The following is a 19,049-nucleotide window of genomic DNA, read 5'->3' on the forward strand; positions in this document are numbered from 1 at the left end:
TGTTTTTATTATTTTCCATTATACCAATATAATTTAAAACAATTTTGAAAATTTTCTACACTTGTTAGATCCCCTATCCGTATCAAGTGAAAATGAAAAAGAAAAGATATTTAAACCTTTGTGTAGAGGAAGGTGCATTAGTCTCTAACAAAATAGTACGTTTTCTTTCCCAAAATCAACCATCAAACAAAATAGAACTAAAAGCATCTATTTGTTCTTTAAGATCCTGATTAAACATATAATGTTTGTTTATATAAAATGTTCAAAATAATATTTATATGACATTGGATATTATGCTCTATGTTGAGTTTAATTATGATAAGAGATGTGATAATTATGAAATAGTGAAAATGAGCTGAACAAGTTATTTTTGTTTCACACTATGTTTTATGTTTAAAATAGTTTAATATCAAATAGTTGAGACTGATCACTACTAAATAAATATTTTCTATTGGAATTAATACATGAAGTAGATGCCCTATTTCATTTTATAACTCCTTAGTTGTATTAGTTACTCCCTGGAATAAGCCTTATTTTAAAAACTGTTATCACAAAAAATATTATATTACCCATGTCCTTTGTTCAGGATATGGGTAATATATTTTTGAGATATAAGTTTTTAAAATAAGGCTTATTCCAGGGAGTAACTAATATAACTAAGGATATATATATAAAAGGAATCAATAGATCTTAATTTTCAAATCAGTTTGATAGCTCATAGCACCAAATTTGAAAAATGACTCATATAAATATTCTAAAATTTAGGATTTTAAAATTTCATCAACATGTTTTCTGCTATTTCCCAATTTAATAACATAACTTCCAAGATTAGAATCACACCACAGGTGATTTCAGCGGTTCATATATCACAATGTTTTTATTATTTTCCATTATACCAATATAATTTAAAACAATTTTGAAAATTTTCTACACTTGTTAGATCCCCTATCCGTATCAAGTGAAAATGCAACAATGTGTATTTCACTATATGAGGGGTCCAGAAAAAAGGTTTAATTTTTCTCTTTCTAACCAGAACCATGAATAAGCTGCTTCTTCCAATATCCCCAATACTGACTTTTAAAGTGTTTTTCAATTATTTTGTTTATCAGATTGTTTATTAGTCCCAATTCTCCTTCTAATCCTTAATAGTAATATAATCTGAAATACTAAGCCACTATCTACTTGCACACCTTTTAAGTGCTCTAAGTTTTTCGAAAATTGAAAATGATTTTCTTTTTCATATATCACAATGTTTTTATTATTTTCCATTATACCAATATAATTTAAAACAATTTTGAAAATTTTCTACACTTGTTAGATCCCCTATCCGTATCAAGTGAAAATGAAAAAGAAAAGATATTTAAACCTTTGTGTAGAGGAAGGTGCATTAGTCTCTAACAAAATAATTTTAAATATTTATTTTATTTTTTTAAATGCAGTAACCTATGTTTGCGATGAGGGACAGTACAAACATGGCTTACTTCTATGTGGCATAAAATAAAGAAATTAAAACAATTTGGCTTTCAACATTCATTTCCAATAAAAATTGAAGTTTTACTCACCTGAATGAGTTATCAATTTAGTTAGCGATATATGATTATTTCAGGGTAGCATAATCGATATTTTTACCGTATGCAATTTTCATTAAAAATGAGTCAGATCTTCAGAAAATTTCAATACTTCAGTACAAGGAACTGTTAGATGCATCTATTAGTACTCAAAATAAAGCCATAGAAAAAGCCCATTTCTTCAGAATATTGATATTCTTTCCTCAGTTTGTTTCATACTTTGGATATTTTATCTACCATAAAATGGTGGCTCCATCAGATAGAAATGAGTCTTTTTAACTCAGTCTCTAAATATCAACATTTGTATTAAAAGTAATTAACAGTTTTACCCTACACACAGGTTTTAGTCTGTCTTTCTTTATGGTTTTATTCGCTCAATTTATCTAGTCATTTTCTAATAAGGCATTTTTTTCAAATGCCTGGACAAATTTAGACATATTTTCTTTATTTCCACCAGGATACATTTTTTACTTTCATTTTCCGTCATTTATTTCATTTCTGAACCTTTCTCTTCTTGAGATGTCTGCTTTTTACAGTCAAAAATCCGTTTTAATGGTCATGAGTTTATTTCTACCAGATTTTTACTCCATATGCCAATATATATATAAAAATCAGAGTTAATAAGGTAAGTAACTATCAACGATACTTTAGAAAATAATTTTTAACCAAACAATGCTAGAAATTTGATAATATCTTGTTACACCATTCATACTACTTCTTATGAAAAATATTATAGTTCAAACTGGAATTGCTAATCCAATAATAAATATCAAAACACTAATAAATTTAGAATGAATAGTAATCAATACTTACTTTTAGTTAAATAACAGAATCCCTTAGTTGGTTGAGACCAAGGGCCAGGTAATATTTCACCTTTAGTGTCAATATTCACTGCTCTAACGAATACATTGTAATATTGTGCTGGTTGGGCAGCATCCGAAATTAAGCAGCCAGGAGTTAAAATTTCAAAAATACCAGTATCGTATGTGCCTAAAAGTGTTATGTAAGATATTAAATGATTTTTACAGTTTTCAAAAATTAATAGGAATCATAAAACAAATAAAAGTAACCCAACAACCCATCTTGTGTTTTAATTCACTGAAAATATTTTACAAAACATCTATTTCAAGCAATTACATTTTTAATTTTCATCATTAATATCATCATGTACTTACTAATCTGTAAATTTATGGAAATCATTAATTTATACAGATTATAGCTATTTAATTTAATTAGCATCAATTGCAGAATTATTTCTGGATAATGAGAAAGACTTTTTACCACAATATATTCTGTTTAAATATCTTGAAAAATTTTTAATTGTTAACAACCAACACTATTTACATGCTTGATAAAACAGGCTATTTATTTTAGATAATTCCTTTGTTTTTTTTTTTTTGCCCATTGCTACTTTCTAATGCTCACATTACAGTAATTATTTCCATTATATGAAAATAAGGAAGGTAAAATTACTTTTCGACACCATATATTCAACATTTATTATGTTACTGCAAAATTAAAAGAAAAAAGATTAAAATATTTTTATCAATATACTTTATATAGAATTATTAAAATATACTTACTTTCAGATTTATTATAGAATCTTTCTGAAATGATAATGCCTTCTTCATTCAAATTCTCAATTTTGATATTGTAATAATCAACATTTCCACCACGTCTTTCTTCTAATGGTGACCATGTTATGTTTAATTCAGTTAAATTGTAATAATTAACTTCTGGAGCTAGAACTTGACCAGGTACTGTAAACAAAAAATAAAAAAGTGATATGATAATTATTTGACGATACCAATACAAAATGGTATTATTATTTTAACAATAAAAAATAAAGTAAATTATTCTATTAACTGATGCACTAAAGTAACAAGTGATAATAATTTATATAAGAAAAAGATGCTGAAACAAAGACTAATAGTCCAAGAATAGTAGAAAACTTTAAAATGCTTTCAACTCATTATTTTCAGAATTGAGTACCAGGCTGAGTAAATTACTCTAACAGAATACTGCTATCGAAATCGCAAGAATAGCTTCATACAACTGTATCTGAATAAAAGAAATATTTAAAATACTCAAAACTTGTTACACAGATCACATTTTACTTACTCTAATTTACTGTTAAAAAAATTAAAATGTAACAAAAAACTGAAAAATTAGGCCTCAATTTAAAAAGTATATTAATCATGCTAAATGTAACCATTATTTTAAATCTACTTCATAAAACATATATCACTTACTTCCAATTTTAGTTTTGATTGTTAAAGTATGCGATGAGTTGGAACAATACACAGTGCAAGCTGATACTTTAATTTTATACTCTTCAAAGCTTGATAAATTAATTAACTCTTTCTGAAATAAAGATATGGTTAAAATAAATATTAATATTTAAATAGTTGCTTGATAAATAAATATATATATATATAAACTCGATGTGGTTTACACGCAATAATTTTACTTACTGTTACAATGGCAGATTTATCTTCAACACGTGAAGAATTGTTGTTCCAGTATATCAGGTAATACTTCAGGACACCATTTAAAGAAGGTGGAGGATTCCAGCAAACAGTAATAGATGTGTTGGTTACTTCAATAGCTCGAACATTTTCTGGTGGACCACTAGGTGCTGCAATGAATAGGGAAAAAAACATGTAGCATTGTTTTAATGACATACCACACATGCTTAAAATAAATTCAAAGGCTGTTTGCGAGTTTAATTTTTTCACTTAAAAAGATAATGTAGAGATGAAAACAAATTCAAATATAATAAGTTTATAAGGATTAGTAATTAAATAATTAATACAACTTCTTGGATTCAAATATTAATGATACCTTTATCCCAATGCCATTTTCCTTTTTATAAACAGAAAATTTCAAGTACAAAAGTTATTAAGTGTTACAGACATTAATAATTTTGATGAATATATTATATGTGATAACATGGTCAATACCTGCTTCTAAAGTAGTATTTAATAATGGATCACTCTGCAAGCCAATTCCTTTGTTTGAAACAACAGCTAAATAAACTTTATAAGTTGTATATGGTCTTAGAGGTTCTATACGAGCATGTGATGTTGTATGATCACCAGTATATAATAAATGCTGCAATTCTTCTGAAAAAATAAAAGAAACAAAAAAAATCATTAATTTAGTTATACCAAAAATATCCTCAATTTCCTCCAAAAGTTATTAATACACAACAAGTCCCTTGGTTAGCTACCAATTGTTGTTTATCTCAATAAAGTAAAAGACAGGTAACCAGTAAACTAATATTAAATAAACAAGTCTAAAACAAAACTTTATTGTTATATGTCACACTGAACAAATTACACTTACACGGCAACCTATCCTTCATTTACTATCCTCTAAACATCCTTTCCAATGCTACCACTATACTTGCCTTACTAATTACAACATATAAAATAATATAACATGTACCTAATAAATACATAATAAATACACTGAACATAATAACACAATAACTTAGTTTGGATTGCACTCCTCCCCAATCTAAAGTTCTTTTCTAAACACTGAAACATATTATAAGCTGAGTTATGTGGTTTGAGGTACTCCAAATGAGTGTTACTAACACCTGCAATGGAGATAGCCTGGGCTTTTCACTTCTGCTCCAGCATTATCAGCCAAACCTTAATATTTTAAAGATGATTGAAAATTATTTCAGTGCTGTTCTTTTGTTGTATCATACTCCATACTCTTTACTCCATCACTTTTAAAGTAAATAAATTATAACCAAACTATTTTAAAATGCACGTGTCGGATTTAAGTAATCCGATTTTTCCATTCTTTTTTTGGATTTATATAAAGTCGGGGTCGGGGGTCTCATTTTCTGATGCCCCCCCCCTTGACGCTGCGACTGCAATGCCGCCCCAGCCTAAGCATCATGCAAGCTAGGACCTGGGTAGGCCAGGCAAACCCGCTGGTAGAGGAAAGGGCGGAATCTCCTTGCTTGCCAGCGAAGTCGGCACGAAGGAACGTATTTCTCCGGGTCTATCCGGGTCGCCACCTAGGCGCGTCTCCAGGGAAATCGGGCAGATCGGGACGTCGCCAGTCACCCGGCACTTCTTCACGCGGGAAATCCGTCTCTCCCGGAGAAGAACATTGTCCCCGTTGCGAGGGGCAGCACCTCTTGGGGCGGTGCTTCCGCTTTCTGGCCTTGACCCCTCAGGAACGTAACAACTTTATCAAGCACCACAGCGTACTGCATGTAGAGAGCCGATCAGGTTCTCCCGCCGCCGTCACTTCGCCGAAGTCCGCGAATTTTGTGGGTCATATTCGTGATACATCCAGGCCTCGTGGTTGTTGTTCTGAGGCAGTTATGGGAACTGCGTGTGCCGTATTGCACGGGTCTAAGCATTCCGCGCCATCACGGCTACTACTGGATTCCGGCAGCCAGTACACCTTTGTTACTGCCGAACTCGCCACGAGGGTTGGCGGCCAGCTGCAACCTTTCGAAGGAAGAATCGCCGGTTTAGGAGGTACTCAGGTCGCCAACATCAAGGGTGCGATGACGTTCCGGCTTCGGTCCCTTATCGATGACACCACGAATTTCAAAGTCCGTGCGCTCGTGGTTGATGGGATCACCTCTGACTTACCCAAGCGTCCGGTTCCTACGCGGGCAATCAGAGAATTATCGCATCACGTTCTGGCCGACCCTTCCTTTGGCGTTCCCCGCCCCATCGATTTGCTCATAGGCGTTGACCTATACCCCCGCCTAGTTACTGGTGCTCCCACCAAGGCCTTCGGGGATGGTCACCTATATCTCTTGCCAACGGTTCTTGGCAATATCGTGATGGGGACTTATTCGGACAGCGCTTCGTCCACCGGCATCTCGCATCTCGCGACAGTGAGACTTCCAACAGTCAACAGATAAGCCAATAAAATACATGAGACCCCAATATTCTGTTTTCATATATTCATATTCATATATAGATAAAGATTAAAGACTAACACATTAACCAGTTTGCCCCTCCAGGGAGTTAACATTATAAATACAGAAAATATACATGCATGGTTTTTTGAGCAGAAAGTGTCTCACAATTTCCAGCCCCCTTTTCCACACATATTAATTTCAAACATAAAATTACACTCGGGACACCTGCAGTATAACACGACCAGGTCCCGATGTAACAGCACACTAATCATAATAAAATAAATATAAGATGGTCAGGGTTGCGGTAAAAAAAAAAAAGAACAAATAATTTAAAACTATTTTAATGTCTGACGTTTCGCCCCACTTTGCAGGGCTTCATCAGGGCTAAAAAGATACAAAAAAAGAAAACTGAGAATATTACAACAATAAGGTAATTTAAGCTAGGATAAATATTATGTAAAAATAAAGTGATAGGAAATTGCATATAAATAAAAGGAAGGAAGACATAAAATAGTATCAGTATAAAATAAACTTGAATAAACAATGATAAGAATAAAAAATAAGTAACAATAGCAAGAGTAAATTTTTTTTTAAAAAATACATAAAATATACAGTTAAAAAAGTACAGATGTACATAAAACAAAAACAATACGGGGGAAAAAAAAAAGTCTTGAAAGAATAAAAATAATAATAATGATATTAAATGAGCAAAGAACAAATCAAGACCACCTACCTGTTCAAAGCGAATGGTTGAACAGAAGGCAACAATGAAGCTGAAATGTGGAGGAGTGGGGAGGAGGTGGCCAGCCGTTTAACGGCTATATTTCTATTTCAAATATGTCGCATATTTTTTTTTCCCCGTATTGTTTTTGTTTTATGTACATCTGTACTTTTTTAACTGTATATTTTACGTATTTTTAAAATTTTTTTTACTCTTGCCATTGTTACTTGTTTTTTATTCTTATCATTGTTTATTTTATACTGATACTATTTTATGTCTCCCTTCCTTTTATTTATATGTAATTTCTTATCACTTTATTTTTACATAATATTTATCCTAACTTAAATTACCTTATTGTTGTGATATTCTCAGTTTTATTTTTTTGTATCTTTTTAGCCCTGATGAAGCCCTGCTTCATTAATGTAAATTAAATAAAATAAAATAAGATGTACAGTGAAACGTAAAATTAAATAAGAATTACAAAAAGGTTTTAGACTATTAATGAAAATAGAAATAATAATAAAAAAAAAAAAAAAAATATAAAAATACAGTACACACTAAAAGACGGAAAAAAAGGGGAATAAGAATAAAAATCAAGAATAAAGGAAAATAATTTAACAAAACAAGACACCTACCTTACTGAATGCAGGTAAGCACAAGAATAAAGCTTAAGGCAGACAGGAAAGAGAAGTGGGGGATGGAAGTTAACTAATGTTACATTTGAAAGTAAAAAGATACAAGATAATGTTAAAGCAAAAATAATATTAGGAAATTTGAGAAAATATTTAAAATAGCCAGACATCAAATGATGATATACATAATAATGAGGAAATAGGTAGGTTTGGTATACCAATCAGTGGTTAGGGAATCATCGGAATTCCTAATCATAAGAATGTCAAGAAAAGGAAGGGTGATCAATTAGGATGGATGGCTCCCTATCAACTTATTGGTATGCCAATCCCACTATTCCCGTACACTCCTCAACTATTTTTCCAACATCTTTATCACCAAAACATCAATATTGCTAAAAACCTTATCCAATGATCACTTTCTCTTTCTAATCCTCAATATCAACACACAACATAATAAACTGATCTTACTCAACAACAATTTCCCACTTAATGTGACAAACAAACTTATAGACTTTTATGTTAATCCTATAACTCTAGTTCTTTCTGTCCTTAACTCTTCTCAACCTACTTCACCTCTTTTTCAGTACAGGTCCCTTCCTTATATTCCCATTCTTTCTGACAATATATAAAAGTCCTTAAAATCTACTATTCCCACCCTGCCTGAAGTAAATCCAATGCACCCTGCTCTCTAATTTGAAAGATCCTATTCCTTTCTTACATTGTTCTAATGTAGTTTACCGCATACCCTGTTCTATTCTCCAGTTGTTTAACAAAATCAAATAATTTTTTTATCGGTGAAACTAAAAACCACATTTCCCCGCACAAAACGTCTGTCAACTCCAGTAACCATTTTGCCTCTAAACCCACTTTAAACCCCTCAGCCATTCTTTCAACTTTTATACTTTGATATCAATTTTCTATTTTAAACCATAATTTACCACACCTTTGTTCAATTTTTTTCATGTTATCTATTTTCTGATTTTATTGCTTAGTATTAGTGTTTATATCTTTTATAACCTGCTGATGAAGCCTTGCAATATGGGGCATTAAATTAAATAGTTTTATTGCTATTCGAGTTTTTTCTTGGATTGCATCTTTGACCATTTTCCTTATGTCTTCAAATGTCAATTATTTATTTGACAAGAATAAATAATTTTTTATTTGTTTTTTTGCTGACCACACTTTTCACTTTTGCTATGATAAATGAATTAAATGGACTTGAGAATGGTATGATGTTTTGCTCAAATATCATCAATAGAGAAAATGTTCTTTATTCTTATCAATTAAAATGATTATAACCATATTTAATTTTTTTGTTGACAAGAGTATCAAACAACAAGACTTTTTTTGTTTTACATTGGCAAACTCAGTTTTACCAAAAAATCTTACAACTCAGACGAAGCAAGCAGAAATGGTGAACAGAAAATCCAACTACCTGGGAAATTGTACTGAACTAATCAAACTGCAGAGCAAAAAAAATATATAATATATAAAATATATAAAAATATGTTGAGTTGCAATCTTCGTTTCAGTTATTCTGATTTAGCTAAAATTTTCACAGATGCTGCTTCTTCATTGCTTTGACTGAAAATATCGAGTATGTCCACTCACACAACTTTCCTGCTGCATTTAATTGAAACTCCATACGAGTTATTCATTTTCTCCAAATTTTTAAAACAAAAATAAATAAATGTCTGGAAGACATCAAAGTGTGAGTGTTATGAAAGTTGATATTTGTTTCCCATGATCAAATAAATGTTTTGACTGAGCGGCAGTTGATGAGTTTTGTAGTATTTGTCGGGGTTGGCTAGCCAGTGTTCTCCAGCCTGATATCCACTTTACAGAAGGCCCTCGACAAGGCATATTCAATAGTAAGTTAGGAACGGCCGTGCCAGAGGATGAGCCCTGGACACTGACTAGGTAGAGGAGTTCTAGGTAAGAGAGAGTCTGAGGCAGAGTAACAATTCTAGTTGCCGAGATGTAGCGGACAGACTAGAACTGTCAAGATAGGAGCCAGCTTACTAGTTACCGAGATGAAGCGGATGGACCAGTAAGCTGATAAGGCTAGGTGCAGCTCTAGTTGCCGAGATGAAGCGAACGGACTAGAGCTGGGGAGAGACAGGATCAACTACACTGGTTGCCGAGATGAAGCGGACGGACTAAGATTGCTGGAGAGACCATTATCTTAGGTGAACGTACAGAAAGACAACTCTTGTGAGAATCGATTGGCAATGAACTTCTCTATCTCAAGTAAAGCGTACGTATGCCACCAGTGCTAGGACTAGGCCTGGGTAAGTCTGTGGATCAGAAGATCAAGGAGGGGGATTTAGAGTCCCTTATTTATAGGCCTAGTCCATGTGGCTGTGACCGAGAAGCGGTCAGTACATGTCTACTTGAAATAGTTTCGTACATTGTTTTGGTATCGTTTATTAATAATTCCATTGATATTGTTAAGTGTTAGGTACAGACATTAATAATATATAAAAATAACGATATGTTTTTACAAAATAAAGCAATATGTAAATTTGGGAGCTTCGGTGAGGCTTGAGGTGTTGCCCTCTGGCGAGTTGTAGCTAAACCGCTTGCTCCCTCTCGCTACAGGACTTCCCGCCTTGATGACGGAGTCATAGGAATGTTCAGGAGTTGGTAACTTTGCTGTAGTTGATTTTGTCAAAGAAGTGGACTAAGAGTTTGACTGGTCGTCTTGATTAAGTCCAGTTGTTGTTCTTCCTATTTGGAGAGTATTTTGGTCTTTCTAGTTGGAATATACGCTGTTCATCTTGCTTTGGTTTACGTTGTTCTTCTCTATTTGAGTGTTTGTTGTGTTTCCTTATTGGGTTGATGAGTTTTGTAGTATGATGAGTTGATGAGTTTTGTAGTATTTGTCGGGGTTGGCTAGCCAGTGTTCTCCAGCCTGATATCCACTTTACAGAAGGCCCTCGACAAGGCGTATGCAATAGTAAGTAAGGAACCGCCGTGCCAGAGGATGAGCCCTGGACACTGACTAGGTAGAGGAGTTCTAGGTAAGAGAGAGTCTGAGGTAGAGTAACAGTTCTAGTTGCCGAGATGAAGCAGACGGACTAGAACTGTTAAGCTTGCTCCCTCTCGCTACATATTAAATAAATACATTCTTTACTAGGCTGCCTCTATTGGTAAAATAGTAAACTCATTGTGTATATAAAGATTTATTTGATTGTTTTGTTTACATACTTTTGGCTATATTATATAATATTTAGTTTGCCAAAAGTATGATCCCAAGACCAACCATATTGTCTTATCTACATTATATGAAAAAATGTATACATTTTGAATGATTAATTTTGATCATAACTTTATTTATATGGATAAATTTAAGATTTCAATAGCTAAGAACCATCCGAAAATGACACCGAACGTTTAAAAAAAAAAAAAAAAAAAAAAAGCAGGTAAATTGGTTATGAATTTTAAGAGACTTTTGGAAAATTATAAAGAACATTACATTTCTATTTATAGGTGATATCTAAGTTAGCCACATCTTTGCAAATACTAGTCCGTTTTTGTTGATTTTTTTTCTTTGCTTTGAAATCCAGTATTTCAATAGCTAAGAACCTTTCCAAAACGACACCGAACGTTTTGAAAACATTACATTTTTTTAAATTTATTCTTTTAAATATCTTTATTGATATTTACAATTGTACATTAAAATACATTAAGTAAATTTGGAGTGATACAGCCGTGTAGAGAAACTACCCATTGGTACCACTCTAATGAGGTTTGTGCATTAGCAGGAGTTCAGTCCACAGGAGTATCATTTATGTGTTGTTATATGCCACTATGATATCCACGTAACCCAGCGCTACCTAAAGTGTAAGTGGATAATTAGACGCCAAGAGGGCGAACGGGAGTGGGGGTGCATTGAGCATTCTATTCTTCTTCTTGGTACCACACCCAACTAAGTATGTCAGGCTAAGAAGTCAGCATCCAGTGCGGTAAGCGGCGCAGTGCAGAGAATGACGACCTTTCTCCGTTGAGCAGCAGCAGCACATCATCCATCACGTGATCCATAATATATGAGCCATACAGGGAGCACCCAGTAACACAAGTAAGATCTTTTCTACCAAACCAAATGACGACCCTCATCACTACTCACATATAGACCACTTTTTCCCCATATCTAAATTTTTACTTACCAATCTAACCTTATTGTATTCTTTTCAGCCTCCCCCTTCCACCAGTTATTTAATTTTATTTTAATATATTAATTTTTCTCAATATCACATTTCTAACTAAACCCCTTCTGATATAATACCTAGACCTGGATCTAATTCTTTCATAACTTAAAATTTGAGGAAGGTCCAGTCAAAACAGCAGGTCTTGTGGCCATCTTTTCAAGTGCCTCGGAGGATTGTCAGGAATAGAGGAGAAAGCAATGTTAGAAACTAGTGGGTTTCGGTGGTTAGGGAGCTTATAATGGAAGGAATAGTTTCAGGTTTGGGCTAGATCGGTTACATAAGGAACATTAAGGTCTTTATGTATGATTTTATTTGTGACAAAGTAAGGAGCATTGAGGATTTTGGTTTGGATACAAGATGAAATCAAAGGTTTAGTGGAGCCCTCAAGCTCAACTCCATATGTCCAGATTAGCCTTATTACAGTCATGTAGATCAGTCTTTTGTAATGAATTGGAAGTTTAGACCATTTGTACAGTAAGTGCTGTAATAGTCAATATCGACGTGCAGTTTCCTGTCTTTTCAGTCTTGAGTGAGGATACCAGGTTAGTCGTTTGTCTAGATGTTGCAGCCCAAGGTAGTGGATCTGTTCGACAGGGCTAAGAGCAACATTATTAAAAGAGACTGCAGGGTAGTCAGTAGGTTTACGACAAATAGTAAAGGTGATTTGATGGGATTTGTTCGGATTTATTTTAATCCTCCAATTATGACACCATTCTTCGAGGGATGTGATATGGTACTGGAGAGTTTGGGATGCAAGTAAAGGGTTATTATGAACTGTGAGCACACATGTGTCATCCGTATACTTGGTGAGGATAGCATTAGAGTTGGTTGGGATGTCAGCTGTATAGATGGTCTAGAGGATGGGACCGAGGATATTACATAGAGGAACACCAGCGGACTGAGAATAGAGGGATGAATAGGAACCATTGTGGCTTACTTAGAATAATCTATCAATGAGAAAGGATGATGAGAAAATATGTAGGAGGTAGGAATCAACAGAGTTTGTAAAGCAGTACCAGGTGCCAGACTCTATCAAAAGCCTGTTCTACATTAAAGACTCCCGCGCTCCAAAGAAGACGAGACAACGTCCACCACACGATGACATTGCTGGATAGTGGAGTGGGATGTTCGGAATCCAAACTGGTGATAAGGGATTATATGATTGGAATCTATGATGGGGTATAGGCATTTCAAAATGGGTTTTTCGAGGATTTTGGCCATGATCAGTAATAGAGATATAGGACGGTAGGAGGATGGGTCCGGCAGCTTTTGAGGTTTGGGAATCATTTTAACTATAGATAATTTCCATGGGTCAGGAAAATATGTGGAACGGAGTACGGGGTTGAAATTCTTGAGTTTCAGGCGGCAAGGTGAGAGTCTGTTCTAAGCCTTTTGATATCATGAAATGCGATCTCACCTTGAGGAGATTTTTGTCAACTTCACAGCCTCTAGAGCTTGCTGGGTGGTCAGCAGAGAACACATTTTGCCAGTTCATCCCGTGGTTTCGGGCAGGTTTCAGTTGCATAAGGGTCAGCACATTTAACGCACTTAGCCTGGTGATGGCAATAGGCCTTTGTATGCCTTAAGTTTGGACACCAAGTGCACTGGACAATAGGTTTTTTTCTGGGCTGCTACAAAGAATAACAGCAGTGAGTATTTTTCAGTGGGGTAAAGAACACACAATATATTTCTTACATTGTGGCCAATTTTTTCTAGTTCTGATTTGATAGCGTCTGTGGGAGTAGTTGTATGAAGACCCCTTAAAACCAGTCTATGCTTTCTCTTGTTTTAACTGGTAGCAGTGGAAGTTATAGTTTTTTTTGGGTCAAATAATTGACAAAATTTTTATAATGTTCCTTAGTCGTAGTGTTGATCTTTTAACATGTGAGAAACATCTAAAATTTGGCTGTTCGATCAAGTTACAATTCCTTGACCGAACAAAATGAAATTTTCATTTCTACTGACAAAGATAGGAGGTGGTTCTAGATCAGAGAATCCTTGAAGCTGTGGAACATTGTTAGGTGGATTTTTTACTATATTAGAATTATTGCTGGTTGAGGTGGTAGGTGTGGTTATTTCTGGTTTTGTGGCTGCAGTGGTTTTACTAATAGTTTCAAACTGTTCGATTGCTCGCTGACCCAGGGGCAGCTTTTCTGTGCCGCTTTTGAAGGTGACATCTCTTTAAAAATTGTGAATCTGTTTCACTTATTTCTGAAATTGGGGTCTCTTCCTCGGAGTCTTAACAAGACATATTCTTGCCCGAATTAATATTAAGAAAGAAAGTAACTATATGAAATTACAAAACAAAAATATGAACATAAACAAATTATTCTTAAGAAAATAAACTATATAAAATAGTTAAATAAAACATTTCTGAAACTAAATACGAACTCAGGACCCAATGGAGATTGTATTGGAATACACAGAGCCTTGGCAGGAAATATAGTCTTAAGATAACACCCCTAGGGGGAATTACCAATCACTACAGCTATCACAAGTAAATGAATCTCAATTGTTATTTGCTAATTTTTAATAGACAATCACACACCTCCACTATATGAGTATATAACAATGTTCAGCTGTTTATAACTCAGTTAAACGAGGTATGAGAGCAGGATTTGAGCTATAACCGATATGACACAGTAACAATTACAGAGCAGTGTGAACAGTGAACTGAACTTGCGGCTCTGACCAAATTTTTATTTCTGTAGATTTTATGGTTTAGCAAAGTCGTAATTTCAAAAAAAAATCCTAACAAAAACAACTCAACAAATAACATCATAACAACATTAATTCCACTAAAATATAAAAAATAATTTATTTGTACTTACTGTTTTTCAATTTAAGGTCTTTGTTTCTTAGATAGATGCACATTCTTATTTTATTTAGAACTATTCCTTACATATTAACTTACATTTACAATATTTTGACCTTCTATGAAAATATGGTCCATGTTGAAAAAGATACATTTGGATCAAAATTAATTTTCACTGAAGAAGTAGTCTATGATAGAAAGAGGGGGTGGCAATGTTACCAGGGAGTCAACAAAATGGCTTGAAGAAATTCTCTTTTCCAGGTTTTTCCAAATTTTCTATGACCAAGCAAAATTTACTCCAACTGATATTTTTTTCCTACCCAAACTTGAATCAAATCCTAATGATTATACAATATTTACAACTAAAATTTATAGTAGAATACTTCCACGAAATAATGGTTTCATTGTTGTGTCTCCTTTTTCCAATTGTTTCTTTGAATTGGTGACTAACAGACAAGTAACTTCATTTGAGAAAATATTTGTACTTCAACAATTTATTTAAGTCAATAACTTATTTTTTGAAAGTACGAAACAGCCAATAGTTGTGGATAATTACAAAAAATCAAAACATCCAATAAAAATAAAAATCAAACAATAGGCTAAAATCCCACGATTCATGAAATAAAAATAATAATTACTAATACTAATTAGATAGGACCTAAAAAGAAAGAAATGAATAAAAATTAATGTAGAAATAAATAATAACAGAATAACCAATACAATTTTACTTTGTTTTTCACAAATTCAGGGAATGAATGATTCTGCGAGGGGCTATAAGACGACATTAAAAAAAAATGTTGTAAAGTCATATTTTCGTGATTATTCAATTGGTAGATTCAAAACCTAATTAGCAAGAATTATAAACCCAAAATGCTCTTTACAGACGAAAATCTGACAATTCGTTTAAGAGCAAATAGAAAAGTAAATTCTACTAATTTTGTTGCGTCCCATGAAGAGGTACATTTAGCCTTAAGATTGCTTAAAATTATATATATAAAATCATTATTATTTTTTTTAATGACTAAGTGGCATGTAGTAACTCAATGATAAAAATAATACATTGACCTTAGTATATTACCTTTGCATTTCAAATCTTGAGGATCACTGATAGGGCAGTATGAAATATTAAATCCTGTAATCTCTCTAACTTGAAGACACTCTAATTTCCAACTTAACTCCATATATGTTGCTCCAATTCCATTTATCCAGATATTCTTTAATTTACCCCTCTCTTAAAAAACAAAACAAAAACAAAAACAAATTAAAAGATAAACTCAAATATGAATTGATGATATAGGAAATCAAGATTGATATTTTAATTATTTTTATATTTTAGTTTGTTATTTAATTAAACATTCTCTTAATGATATGTAAAACACATACATATTTCAAGAGAGACCTTCGGGTTCTAATAAAGTGATACAACAAACATTAAGAGACATATAAGATTTCACGTTAAAGATGACACTGATGGACAGCAGACATTAAATGTAACAAGGGTGACAATACTTCTTTGAATGATTAATCAGGGAAGTAGGTGTAACAGTCATTCATGGCAACATAAAATGTGTAAAATTTCTAAGATAATAGTTATAATGATTACGTTTAACCCAGATAGATGGTTTTTATTACCATACATTTTCTGTTGCATGAATTTCGTTTCTTTTATATAGTGCAGATTCCAGGTACTTGATCTTCTCTACATCTTCAAAACACTGATTCTCCATTAATTTTTATCACTAGTCATGAACAGTTTAACTAATAAATATATAATTTTATGTTATAAGTTTCCATACCAAATACTTAATTTAGTAGTTTCCACATTTTCACCTAGCTATACTAATTAATTGAAAAAGTTAAACGTGAGTATTTCCTTGCTCCCAGATAAAACTTTTCTAATAGAGATAATTTTTCTACAGGCCTAGTCTAGAATTAAATTAAATGGGTACAGATAATTACACCAACTTTTAAGACTAAAATTTACAAATTTGAGCATCAATATATGAATATTTTGAGTTCTAGCAACCAATATTCCATTATTGGTAAGTTAGCATGGGCTCAAGGGGAAGTAATACACTCTAAATGGCCAGAAATGGCTTCTATTCTGGCTATTCTCTCCTTTATAACTCCACTCTCACCAGCTTATGGTGGACCCTGGTCGAGCAAACTGAGTGGTTATAACCAATCACTATGCAAGATAGGGTAGGTAAACAAACAAGAGAAAGAAGGCCCTTAATGGAGAAATCCTTTCAGGGTGGGTTTTCTTAGTGTCTCGGTGTCAGAATAAGGATCCTGGACTAATGGGATTCTTCTTACATGGGTCAATCACCCATAAGGAGGTATTAATAAATTAATAAAACATTGCTAGTCTAAGATTTGAATGGATTAAATGGTTAAGATACAGTACAATTAAGGACAGTGCGATTTACATTGAACAACTTGGAATATGAGGTTTAAAAGAAGTGGAGTAAAATAAAAGGGTATTGGTGAAATAAGACTAGGCAAGAATTATACCCTCATATACAAAAGGATATAAAAAAGGAAAAGGAACTAAAGACTAATTTAGAATTATCTTGAAGGATTGCATATATAATAAGGTCAAAAAATCAATTCTACACAAATTATTACTACTGATGAGCAGTTATCAGTAGACAAAGTTACCCTAATTTATGTATTTATATGCACCAATTGAAAATGCTAATGTAAAAAGAAATTTTATGCTGAATCTTGAAAGGAAACAAAAACAGTAGGGGCCAGGACAGGAGAAGAAAATTAATAATCGATTACTTAAATGCTAGGATGGAAAGAGAAGACATAGGAACATGTGGTGCAATGGAACATTTTGGAGGGGAAGCAACTAACAGTAGAAATGCCAATGGTAATTCAATCCTGTACAGGTTATGTCATACTATAGGCAATAATTTCTTTCCACATAAATTGATAAATAAAATAACTTTTTCGGCACAGAAAAGAAATATTAATAGCATTATAGACTATTTCATCTACAATAAGAAAATTAGAATATATTTTACAGATAAAAAAAATAAATAAATATAATTACAGGTAATGTCACTAAGTCTTTATCATGTGGCTAATATATTTTATAAATACAAATAGAATCCAGAATCTGTTACCAATATTCTCATTGAACTGATTTTCATTTTTTAATTTCAAGTTTAAATGTATTACAATCACATGTTCAAATGTACTTTAAATGAATACACTATTCACATAGTTACCTTGGTCTGGAAGAACAGTGCAATCAGCCCAATGCATACCACTGCTAGAAAAATTATAGCTATTTGCAGAAATGGCAAACTGAAATATTTTATTAGCAGGAAGGGTTATATTTTTTTCAGTAATATTACTACTGACTCTAGTCCAGTTCAAGAATCCCTGAAAAAAAATTGTATTAATATGCATAAATGTGTACGTATGTATGCACTGGATTAAGGGCCAGCTAATTCTACATTTCATTTTCAACAAAAATGATGACTGCTTCCTTACAGAGAAGCAGAATATTTATATTTTGTGATTTTTCATGCAGATATTGTTTTTTAGGTGAATAGGAAGTGGTACCTAAAAACAGCTATTCAATTACAATAACACCATCGTAGAGTAGATACAATTCCTTTTAGGAAACATTGTCTGGTTTAACTAAACATATTGTAAGGGAGTTTATGGGCCAACCAAAAGCAGAAAGTTTTATTTATTTATTTTTTGAAATCAAACTTAATTCTGAATATTTTTTCAACTGTCTGCTGGGTTAAAGAAATCCCACTTCTAGAAAAATTACTACATTTTAAAGTTTCAATTTCATATAAATTATGTTGAGGATTCTTTTGGGATTGATATGGACATATGCATGCAGATTTCCAATTTTAGCCACTTTTACAATGTTACTAGAATTAACTTTTTTTTTTTTATATCAAAGACTCCTCTATTCATTTTAAATAAATGGTTTAAAGATAAGATAAACTTGGGCCTAATTCTGGGATTTAGGGGACAGGTGTCCCAGGAAGGGTGCTTTCTATTAATTTGGAGTTACGATCTCTTTGAGAGATTGTGACAGGCCATACATTCATTTAAGGTTTAAATTCACATATAAACCAATAAATGAATGTACGAGAAGATGGTTGGGGTTGCGGTCAAAATGAAACACAAATGAGTTGGTGTAACCTATTTAATATAATAATAAA

General features: G+C 32.8%; 1 protein-coding gene across 1 annotated transcript in view; it reads right to left on the minus strand.

Moving 5' to 3' along the window:
• LOC106688547 (cytokine receptor) overlaps positions 1–19,049 on the minus strand; it is a gene marked incomplete at its 5' end in the record, with an annotated part of 116,958 nt that overhangs the window by 55,701 nt on the left and 42,208 nt on the right. The window contains 7 exon segments of the mRNA XM_014433054.3: positions 2,382–2,558; positions 3,152–3,328; positions 3,821–3,932; positions 4,043–4,206; positions 4,532–4,693; positions 15,929–16,081; positions 18,090–18,246. Coding sequence (XP_014288540.1) covers positions 2,382–2,558; positions 3,152–3,328; positions 3,821–3,932; positions 4,043–4,206; positions 4,532–4,693; positions 15,929–16,081; positions 18,090–18,246 — 1,102 coding nt within the window.

This window comes from Halyomorpha halys, unplaced genomic scaffold (genome assembly GCF_000696795.3).
Source record: "Halyomorpha halys isolate HHAL.00 unplaced genomic scaffold, Hhal_1.1 Scaffold1153.1, whole genome shotgun sequence".
In the NCBI taxonomy this organism is placed as follows: Eukaryota; Metazoa; Arthropoda; class Insecta; order Hemiptera; family Pentatomidae; genus Halyomorpha; species Halyomorpha halys.